Source organism: Canis lupus, chromosome 1 (genome assembly GCF_011100685.1).
Source record: "Canis lupus familiaris isolate Mischka breed German Shepherd chromosome 1, alternate assembly UU_Cfam_GSD_1.0, whole genome shotgun sequence".
Lineage (NCBI taxonomy): Eukaryota > Metazoa > Chordata > Mammalia > Carnivora > Canidae > Canis > Canis lupus.
In genome coordinates, this window is record NC_049222.1 from 22,062,174 (window position 1) to 22,074,449 (window position 12,276).

The 12,276-nt window shown below is 35.0% G+C and overlaps 1 protein-coding gene across 5 annotated transcripts in view; it reads right to left on the reverse strand.

Moving 5' to 3' along the window:
* DCC (DCC netrin 1 receptor) overlaps positions 1–12,276 on the reverse strand; it is a 1,087,181-nt gene that overhangs the window by 155,457 nt on the left and 919,448 nt on the right. For all 5 annotated transcript variants that reach the window (XM_038525972.1, XM_038525971.1, XM_038525970.1 and 2 more), the window contains one exon: positions 5,835–6,029. In XM_038525972.1, the coding sequence (XP_038381900.1) occupies positions 5,835–6,029 (195 nt within the window). The remainder of the gene's footprint in view (positions 1–5,834; positions 6,030–12,276) is intronic.

Below are 12,276 nucleotides of genomic sequence, written 5' to 3' on the forward strand. Positions count from 1 at the left end.
CTCATGAAATGACCTTTTCTCTTCCTCTCACTCCTCTCTGAGCAAGCAGTGCTCATGCTGAATGAATCTAACGCTCCCACTCAGGATTTTTTAATCAGCTTTCTAGTATAGCTGAAAACAGGAGTTTACATTTTTTGTCTTTCACACTGAATTGAATGTCACTGTGTTGTTTTGATTTGTGATTCATATTAGTTTCAGTAAAGAAATATATTTTATATAATGTTGTGCAATTGGTGAATTATTGGAGTTTAAAACCCTGGAATCCTTAACTGTTTTTTAAGTTGTATTTTATATAGTCTACTGTTAGGTAGCGAGGACAAACCAAAACAATATAAACTTCAGTTTATAAAAACACACAACTCAAAGGTCATGGAACTGAATTATTTATATTTGCTAAATCACTGATGTACCAAATGATAATAGAACAATGCCTTATTTGTGTGTGCATAATGTTTCTAACTCTTTAAAAAATTTCAAATGGTATTAGTTTTGTTATCTAAATGGAATCTCAGAATTATAAGGTAAAATACTATCCTGCCTCACCAATAAGAAAACTGAGGCTTCAATAGTCCCACAATGTGGGAATGTAAAGCCTACTGTGCAGATGACCAATAATCTATTGTTAAAGACAGAATTTAAACCTACATTTGATACCATTAGATTCTAAACAAATTTAGTCACAAATGAAATACTCCTTTCCTTCCTTCCTTCCTTCTTCCTTCCTTCCTTCCTTCCTTCCTTCTTCCTTCCTTCCTTCCTTCCTTCCTTCCTTCCTTCCTTCCTTCCTTCCTTCCTTCCTTCTTCTTCCTCTTTCTTTCTCCCTTTCTTCCTCTTTCTTTCCTTTCTTCTTTCTTTCTGAGGGAGGGAGGGAGGGGAGGGAGGGTGGAGGGAGGGAGGGGCTTTCTTTCTTTACTTTCTTTCCTTTCTTTCTTCGTGGGTCTTCTTTCTTTCTTTCTTTCTTTCTTTCTTTCTTTCTTTCTTTCTTCTTTCTTTCTTCTTTCTTTTTCTTTCTCTTTATTTCCTTTCTTTCTCTTTCTTTCTAACAGTAAAGTAAAATATTTCCAATCACTCTTATAAAAATGATTTTTTATATTATTTAGAAACAATAAATCTACCTTAAAAAGCTAAGTATTTTTAAATAAGGCAAAATTGATATTTTGTAGCAATCACAACCAATTTTTGATATCTACATCTCTTACAAAGACCAACCTAAGGTTCCACCTTAAGACATTAGAAATGGAGAGCAGGTATGACTATAATAAGTACAAGAAAGAAAATAGTAGACATGAAAAAAAATAATATAGAGACAGAGAACAAATTAGTAATGGTAAAGCCTCAAAGATCAACAAAATTGGTAAACCCTTACCTAGGCTATTCACAAAAAAGAGAGAGGACATAGATGATCAATATCAGTAATGAAACAGCAGTTATCACCACAGATAATAAGAGACTATTATGAATGAACATTTCTATGCTACAAAATATGACAAAATGAACTAGACAAATGCCATGAAAATTGTAACTTACTAAAATCAATACAAGAAAAATACAGAATATAAAAAAGATGTATTTGTGTTAAATAAGTTAAATTATCAAAAGACTTCCTAAAAAGGAAATCTCAGGTCCAGATAACCATCTGAATGAATTAATAAATTCTATCAAACATTACAGGAATAAAAAATATAAGTTTTACACACACTTTTTCAGTGACAGAAGAACCAACTATTCATCAAATTTTATAAAGCCAGTCTAACTTTAATAAAAAAGGGTAAAATAATTCCATAAAAAGAAAATTGTAGACAAAATATACTTCATGAATATAGTAGACAAATATACCTAATGAATATAGGAACAAAAAATCCTTAATAAATATCAACAAATCAAATCCAACAATACAAGAAAAGGATAATCCATCATGACAACATAGGATCTATATGAGAAACTGAAGATTAGCTGTCTTTCAAGAATCAATATAATTCACCATTTTAAGAAATACTAATAAAGGAGGAAAAAGAGAAAATTATTTCACAAAAATTCAACAAATTCATTACAAAAACTCCCAGAAAGCTAGAAAAAGTAGAAAAGTTCCTCAATCTGCTAAGAGACACCTGTGAAGAACCTGTAACTATCATCCTATTTCATGCCTCCCCTAAGTCAGGAACAAGACAAAAAATGCCTCCCTCCACTGCTTCTATTCAACATTGTACTAGAGATCTTACCCAAGAGAAGGCAAGAGAAAGAAATAAAAGGTAGAATATCAGAAAATAACTATAAAACTGCTCTTATTTCCATACAATATGCTTGTTTACATGGAAATTCTCAGAGCATTCTACTAGTAGAACAAGTAAATGGATCTAACGGGTCTAGGATACAAGTCTTATTGGTTTTATTGTTTAAAAACCATTTTATTCTACACTAGCAGCAAACAGTTGAAAAAAAAAAACTTGAACAAACCCATTTAAAATAGTCCATACATACACGCACACACACGTATAAATAGGGACTAAATTTAACACACACGCATATATGCTATATACATGAACTAAATCTAACAAAGAATTCAAGACTTCCTATATTGAATATTATAAAATATTACTGAGAGAAATTAAAGAAGAAATTTGTATAGCAGAAGCTTATTGTGTGTCAATTATACCACAATCAAGCTCTTTTAAAAACTCAACAAATTACACACTTTAAGTATGTATAGTTTATACACTTGCAAATACCTTCATGTAGGTAGAAGTAGGTAAAGTGTAGAAGTAGATAAACTGATAGATTGATAGATTGAGCAATAGGTTGGTAGATAAATTGTGAGTTTTTAAAAGAAGAACTTGGTTTCAAATTAATTTTGCCAACATTGCCAGAATTCAGATCTTGTGGATTCATATCATGCGTATACATCAAAGCTGGCATGTAGGGTTCTTAAACTAGAAGGAGTATGATGTCAAAAGAGTATAAACATCTAATAGTACAAACACTGGTTAATGAATCTCTATATCTGTACTAGGTAAGATTTTTTTTTATGATTTTATTTATTTTAGAGAGAGAGAGAGAGAGAGAGGGAAAGAGAAAGAGAGCGAGCACATAAGCAGGGAGGAGAGTCAGTCAGAGGCCAAGGAAGAAGCAGACCCTCTACTGAGCAAGAGCCCGATGTGGGCCTCAATCCCAGGACCCCAAGATCATGACCTGAGCTGATGGCAGATGCTTAACTGACTGAGCCATCCAGGTGCCCTGGTAAGCTTTTGTTTTAAATCTGGCAATGTTAGATATTATTCAAAATGATCTTGTAGTTTTAGTCCTGAAGCAGGTCACAGTGCCTGGTGTCTAAATACTCAATTATTATGCCCGATAAACAAAATGCATTTGAAAGTTCTGGTCTGTCATCAAAGAGAGCGAGTTTATTGGTGAATTATAAACCAAGTAATTTTTTTATAAGCTAAAAGCAACCATGACACTTGAAGTCATAGCTTATGTTATGCTTTACCAGATTATAGCTTTCCTTAATTCATTTTTAATTGTATAACTATTATACAGTCCTTAAAATATATATTCCATTATTAAGCCAAAGTTTATGTTAGATATATATTAAGTTGTAACTTTTAAAAAGATAAAGGATTCACTCAAACTCACATTCAAACTTTGCGAAGAAACTACCAATTGTTTTATTTATTCTAGTAAATATTTAAGTAAGCATACCAGTTTCATGGTATCTTTTTGAAATGTATTTAAAATATAAGTTTTAAAGCTTTAGATTAGTTTTAGCTTTAAATTGTCTAGACAATTTTATATATTTTTACATGTATATATAAAACTCTTCCTATTTAATATATATTAAGGTATGTTTAACATACACTTTAGATAAATAGTAAATCACATGTTGAAAAAAATACCAGTTTCTCTGTATAGCTATGCAGATACTTGGACAATAACAATAAAACACTATTTTATTTCATATTTTATGGTAAGACATGGGACTATGTTAGAAGAGTATCAGCTGGGAGAACTGAAATACATCTCTACATACACATGTGTGTGTATGTAAATGCATGTGTGTAAATATCTTTCCAGATAAATTTGAAGTGTAAGAAACACATGAAATGTATTCATTGAAATAGGTTCATATCCATTTTATCCATAAGTTTTCTCAGCTCGAGCACCTGAGTGGCTCAGCGGTTGAGCGTCTGCCTTGGCTCAGTGTGTGATCCCAGGACCCGGGATGGAGTTCCACATTGGGCTCCTGTAGGGAGCCTGCTTCTCCCTCTGCCTGTGTCTCTGCCTCTCTTTGTGTGTCTCTCATGAATAAATAAATAAAATCTTTAAAAAATTTTCTTAGCTCTTTAAAATACATCTTACAAAGGGAAATCTCCTGTTTTCTTGTTAAGCGTTTGCAGAGATTTGCCAGTGTTAATCTCCCAAAAGCCTCAACTTTGCTAGCTTTGGAGGCTCCTGGAAAGTCAACGTGTAGTAAAGAACATCATTACCAAAAGGTAATACCCAATGTGGTTTTCGCTCATGACTTCATTCTGAGTTTGCACCATACTCTCATTGCAGGGGAGCCTGGGCACGGCCATGGGGATCTCTCTCCGCTGGGTGGCATCAAGATGGACTGTCAGAGATGATGTCCACTGAATAATGGATCGATGACAGTCCCTTGACATAGGTTTGATGGCTATAAAATATGTTATATGATTGCCTTAACATTCAAACGGGGGACTAACCGAGAGAATGTTATTTCTAAATGCCAAGCTAACCAGAATAGTGGAGATTTTCAGTAAGCATTTCTCTTATTGTCTAAGGCAATTATAGAGAGAATGGGTCAGTGTATTTTTCCTCCTGCATTGGGAAAATCTTTCTTTGCTACTGCAAGAAAAAGGCATTCAAATTCAAATCAAGCTTCTCATCACGAATGTTCTGTTTGTGAAAGACATTACAAATAAGTAGCATCCCTCCTGCCCCCACCAATCAGATTGTATTCCCAGTGAGGTCAGTGTACTTCTTTGCAAATAATATGGTGTCAAGTCAACAAATAGAATCAACTTGCTTTGTGCTTTACGAGAACAATTTAACTTCTTGACACCCTGTATATGACATATATTTCTTTGATTTCTCTCTGTTAATGATATAATCTCTTATTATATTATGGAAAATCAGGTATAGAATTGGATAAGAACGCTTTTCCTACACAGTAGCCCTCTCTGAATAAACAAGTTTTAAATGAATTCAGAAAAGTCATAATTCAAGTATTGTATTGACTAAAATGAGGCTGAGTATGATAAGAGAACTTGGAATGTATGCAGAGAGCAGTTTGATAACTAAGTGTACAGGCTTGATTGAAAATTCCTTGTTTCACCTTTTGTTTTATGATCATAATGGCATAGCCACAAAGCTCTACCTATAAACACTAAGGGAAAAGAAGGCAATGAGACTAGATAATTTAGTGTTAAAGAAAAATTGATGGAATATATATTAGTGAGAAAAAAATGAAAAAAAAAGTGTTCTTTCTTTTTATAAGAATTAGTAAGAAGTTTCCACTAACCAGTGGGAAAAAATAAATACAATCCCTTTCTGAATTCTATGACTCCTAAGCAAAAGTACACAGCAGAGTACCCACCATTATGAATGTCTCTAGATAAAATTCCCCAATTCAAAATCCATAGAGGAAAATCATGAGTTGTGCGTGTGCATGTGTGTGTTTAGAAAAAGAGACTTGCTTTTAAGAATTAATTTGTGTCACAAATTAAAATAAAATTCCAAAGAGCAAGTTTCCAAGAAAGAAACTAATTTCAGATAAATCATTTATTTCTCTTAATAGAATAAAAACCATAGCTACTCACCTAACCTCTCAATGGAATAATATCGCTGTTTACTGTCCACACGCACCGTCTCGGCATATGGGCTCCCAACACCGTAACCAATAATGTAACCTCGCACCACGATGTTTGGGTTCAAGGGAGGAGTCCAACTCATGATGATGCAGTTGGTCTGGGGCCTCACATGAAGAGAGCTTGGTTGGTCAGGGACTTGAGACTCTAGAATCCAAAAAGAGGCATCATCAGCCTATCTCATACTAGAACATAGAGCACGGCAGCATTAAACAAGACTTAACATCATATTCCATAGAGCCTCAAATGGTGCATCACTTATTGCCCAAGATCCTCCTGTGTCAGCAGGTGATACATTTTCCATGTTTGATTTGACTTTCACAGGATTTCTTAAGTGCGAGAGGGCACTGAGTTCCTTCCATAGACACGGAGCATCATGCATTTTTATTCTAATAGTTTTTTTCTTTGGGCTGTTTCCCCCCATATAAACTCTTCTTAGGTATCATCAATACTGGGTAAAATCGAAGAGGATGTAAGAATAATGGAAAGGGAAATGAAATGTCAAAAATGGTCTTGCCCAAGGATTATTTACTCTGAGTTAACTAAAAACAAAAATAAAGCGGTCCTTTCTTAAGAAATTGTCAATATATTAGGACCAGGATTTGCTGAGCATGATTAGGATAGCACCCAACCCATAACTTAGTGCATCTCTGAAAAGTGCACTAGTTAAGGGAAAGGAGACAGTGGCTGGCATTGCAGCCACACAGACTTGGGAGTGTGCAAATTTGGTTTCATACCAGGATCTGTCATTTACTAGCTGTGCACCCTCATGAAGTTACTTATCTTCTCCGAGATTACCTTATAATTAAATTGGCATTCCAGATATTGATTGCCTCGAAGCCTGAGCTCTGGAAGTAAGAGTTCCAATTTGTACTATATACTCCCATCTCAGAGAAACCTTAAGACCTTATTCATCCTGTTTCAGTTTCCTCACATGTAGAATGAGACTAAGGATAGCAACGGTCTCAAAGGATGCTGAGAAGATTTAATGAGGTAGTGCATAAAAGTGCTCTCATTATCAGTAGCACCAACTAAATGTTAGCTGTTAGGGAGTAAATGCACTTGCTACCCTGCCATAAATTCTCTTTAAAGGAGACTGTGTGTTGAAAATTAATAAATTGGAATTCTGACTTTCACATCATTATTCTTCCCTCTGATCCCACCCTTAAAGAAATGATGCATTTTCTGGATGATTATCATCATTCACTTAATAAATATTTATAGAACACCTACTATGTTTGGAGAGTGGGGCAAGCTCCCATGACGATCAAGATACAGGACAGAATGCATATGGCAGATATAAAATAATCACTCTTGGAGCTTACAGTTTAATGGGAAAGACAAGTAAAAAGCCAGTTTTAATATACATATTAAATATAATTATTTATATACATATTTTGATAGGATTAATACAGGTACAGGTACTTGTACCCTATTTTTGGAAAATCACATAAGTATTATGGGAAGAAATTTTTATTTTATTTTTTAATTTTAAAGATTTTATTTATTTATTCATGAGAGACACAGAGAGATGCAGAGAGAGGCAGGAGACAGGTCCCATGCAGGGAGCCCGATGTGGGACTTGATCCTGGGACTCCAGGATCACGCCCTGGGCCGAAGGCAGGCGCTAAACCACTGAGCCACCTGGGCTGCCCATATGGGAAGAAATTTAAGAAAGAATGTGTCCACCTAAACTTTAGTAATGCATTCAGTGCTTAGCATAGTCCCTGACAATACTCAAAAATATTAATAATGTGAACCTTATTCAAACTACTTATTTTCATTATTTCTTAACTGATAATCTCTAAAGGTAACATATGTTAGATTATGCAAAAGAGTTTGATGATTAAAGGTAATATTAAAATATATTTTTTCCTTGATGTAATAGCAAAAGGCGATATGATCTCTATTACCGACGTTAGCCACCTTCAACACGCACACTAATATGGAAGCGTATCTTTCATTAAAGTTTTTAAAGTAGGTCTCATACTAACAGCTTTTCAAAGGATGCTACATTCTAAAGATGCTCTATCAGCAGCATTTTCTAAAGGAGCTTTTTTTTTTTCTTTCTTCTGAAGATGCCCGTTTGTGAACAGAAAGGGACTAGCTTTTATTTGCTCTAAAGAAGCCTGTGACATAATATGCAAAGGTGTCACAAAAAATCATCTCAAAATGTGGATATAAACCTTAACAACAGAAACACAACGTTTGAGAAGGATTTCCCACTATAAACCCTAAGTAAAAGTAATAAAAGAGATGAAAGGAATGGAATAATACTTTTCAACTTTATTGCCACAGAGGCTCTCCAGTGTCCTTGAAATATAATGGGCTCCACAGTGAATTCTGTTTAACGCTTTTTTGAAGGTTTTGCAATAATTATTGAAAACAACGAGACAATCTGCCTAATCTTATGTTTGGAAAATGAACTGCATGCTATAACTTTTTAAAAACAATATGAAAACCCTAATATTGTTTCCAACATCTTTAGAATAAAAGGAAAAAAAAATATTTAAAATGTTTTCAGAACAGTAACTTCTCTGTCTTTCCACAAACCATAAGTAGCTCCCCCACAAGTTAGGTTAGTACCCACAGAATTACATCTCTTGGAAATTTATAAAGTGACTAAGGTAATGAGTGCACAAACTGATTCTTGAAGAAGTTGACTCTTACTACACAATATTCATCTTTTTTTTCCCCACTACATAGAAGTAGTTTGAATCCTAGATCCAAACTTCAAAACAATTTTAACATTAAAAAAATAAGAGTGTCAATACACAAGAATATATGCTGCCTCCCCATCTAAATATTTCCTGGGCTTTTACCATCCCTTTAGAATCATAGGGCCATAAGAAGGGGTGCCCATCAAGACAGTAGTAGACCTAAGCCATTCATAATATATGGCCTCATCATAAAGATAACTGCGTTAGGAGATTGTTCATAATCCGGAATATCCAGGTTGTACCCACCTACTCACTTCTTACTCTAAAAACAGAAATGACACTTTCCTTTTATGCCATCTGAGTCAGTTTCCTCTAACACAGATGACCTTATGGATTAGGAAAATGGTTACTACTGGAATGAACCATAAAACATCAATTTAGAAAATTTGCCATGGAAGTATGTGACATGAGTCCTCTGTTTGAAGGCTGAAGCTGAAATTCACTACTCAGAAGTACATGAAAGATTTTACAAGTACCTCTAGGACAATAATCGAGTATATAAAGCATAGAGAAGTATTAAGGTAATTATTGAAATAATTTGAAACCAAAGAACACATTTTGCCTGAGATATCCAATTTAATGAGCCCCAAATTTCTACTGAAATCTGAATTATCAAAGTAACTATGTCAACCGCCATTCTTGATTACACTATGGAATTGTGGATTCTCTCTCGGTTTAATTTGTTCTTAAAGAATAGTTATTATTTTTTGAGTGACGATGGCATTTTCCACTAATGAGCAGTGTCCACATATAGCACATTAGGAAATTTATCATATTAACCCCAATAACATTTCAACAATTACTTTGCATCTCCTATGTGCCAGTCATAATTCTAGGTACTGGGGATACAGTTTTTCTGGGAAGTAAGACCAATAAAATAAGAATAAATGCACAAGGAAATTGGGAGATCCTGCAAGTCTTATGCTGATGGAATAGTAACTGAGTCAAAGAAGATATTCTTGGTGGAATCTAAGGTGAATGATCAGAAAGAGCCAGTTAAGCAAGCAGCATGGTGACAAGCTATACAGGAAGAAGAAATAACTCCTACAAAGGCCCTTCAGCAAGACTAAGCTTGATGTATGAAGAAACAAAGATCATTGTGCCTGGACTAAGAAGGAAAATAAAGAAGACAAAAAGAAAGGTACCGAGTGGGAATGTAAAACGGTACACGTTATGAAAAACTGTACTGCAGTTTTTTAAAAAATTGAATTACCATAAGACCCAATAATTCCACTTCTGGGTATATTTCCCAAAGAGTTGAAAGCAGAGACTCAGAAACTTGTACACCTGTATTCACAGCACAATTATTCATGATAGCCCAAATGCAGGTGAGACTCAGGTGTCCATCAACAGATGAATGGGTAAACAAACTGGGGGATATACATACAATGGGATATTTTTCAGCTTTAAAAAGAAGGAAATTTTGACACATGCTATAATGTGGGTGAGCCCTTAGGACATTATGGTAAGTGAAATAAGCCAGTCACAAAAGGACTAAAATTGCATGGTTCCACTTCTGTGAGACTCCTGAGTAGTCATATTCATAGACACAGAAAGTAAGATGGTGATTTCTAGAAACTAGGAGGAAGGTAGAGTGGGGAGGTACTGTATAATGGGTACAGAGTTTCAGTTTTGCAAGATGACGAGTGTTTTGGAGGAGAGTGGTTTAGATGATGGTCACACAACACTGTGAATGTACTTAAAGACACTGAACTGTACACTTAAAAATAGTTAAGATGGTTACTTTTCTGTTATGTGACTTTTAAAGCAGTTCTTAAAAAATTAGAAAATCCTACAAGTGTTTTTGTACTTGTCTAGGTGGCTGTTGTCATTTGGGAGGTAGCATCTGTAGAGCTATAAATTGGACATGAAAGGTGTGGAAAAGAAGAAGCTCAATGACAATTTGCAGATCTTTGGCTTGGGCAACTGGTGGATGACCTACCGAGACAAAGAAAAACATGCAAGCTCTTGGGTTATGTGAAATTTGAGGTGCCTATTAGTCACATATGTGGAGATCTCGGGGACGTACGTGGGTACATAAGTCTGGGGTTTTAGTGAAAGGCCATGGCCTTTCACATGATACACAGATGTGAAAGCCATAATCAAGCATTGAAAATAAATGTGTATGAATATAGAGATAGTGTGAGCATGTGTGTAAACAAAGCACAAAGATCGTGTCAAATAAATAACACTACTCCCAACTCCTTAACATCTTTCTATAGAATATTGTAAGGTCAAGTTCTTTACCATGGCCTAAAAGGTCACATGGGATCTATTGCATTCCCCCTTAGCTCTCTATCTTCATCTCCAGACACTTTTCCCTCTGCTCACCTTACCCGAGCCACCTACTATACACTGGACACTTAGCTCTTCCTCAAACATGCCAGGCATGCTCTGGACTCAGGGCATTTGTATTTGTTGCACCCTCTTCCTGGGAAGCTCTCCTTCAGATATATCTTCCTTTGTTATCTCCTTCAGTTTTCTGTTACTTAATTTCCAATTTCAGCCTTCCCTGGCTACCACATTGAAGATTGCAATCTTCCCCTAATCTCTAATCTAATGATCACCTGTCTTATTGCTTTTCCCCCTTTGGAATTATTGCCATTAATTGTGCTTTCTATTTAATGTGATTATTTCATTATTCTTTGTCTCATCTCCTTCCATAAATTCTCTGTAACTCCCGTAGCTAGAACAGTTCCTGGCACAAAGTTCTCAAAAACATGTGAACAAAGTCTACACTTCCTGCAAGGTTCAATATCACTGTTATTACTACCAGTGTCATTAACTATAAAATTACCAAAATTTTATATAGCTCTCTCCTTAAGATGAGAATTTTAAGGAAAAAAAGGAAATAACATAGAAACGAAACAAGATGAAAATACAGTTATTCAAGTTGTTTTCTCCTAGTGGCCAGAAAGATTTGTGTCTGCTGGCTCCTGCTAATGAAAGTGATTGCTGCTATGTACCGTCTGCTGTGGACTGCACTGCCAAGCGACGACAGGCAGCTGGTACTTTTGACAAATACTCACACATCCGTTCTTGATTTAGTGCGCTGAATTTTATGGGTCACTTTGTTAGAATTCTGTTCCAGTTCCTAGTAGCTTATATTCCTTTACAGAGAATTACATAAAGCAATTGATATGGTCTACTGGTCATTCTATCTTTCCAGACCGTTTGGATACATACTCAGGTGTTCGTTTCTTTTGGTGGGGCCTGTTCTCATCAGTGGACATCATCTTCCTTAAGCCACTTGCATCTGTCAACTTTGAATGTTGTTTACGATTATAGTGACCAATCACTTATATTTACAAATGACCTCTACGTTGTTCTTGTTTGATTGATTGATTGATTCTTGCTGTACTCCTACGGTCTTCTCAGTATTAAATTTTTGTTATATTTTAAAAATTTATATGCAGCAAATTGATTCAGTGGTATACAAGTCATGTATCCACCACTCCTGTCATGGGACAGAACAGTTCCATACCCATGTATTCCATACATAAAACTTTCCTCATACCACCTACCTTGGCAGTCATTGCCTTCTTGAATCCCTCAATATTAATTTGAATAAATGGATTTTAAAATTTCATTCCTCTATGAATATATGCTCTTTTGAGTAATCTTATTTATTTTCAGCATTAATTAAAAAAAAACTCATCTAGTTTTCTGCTCTT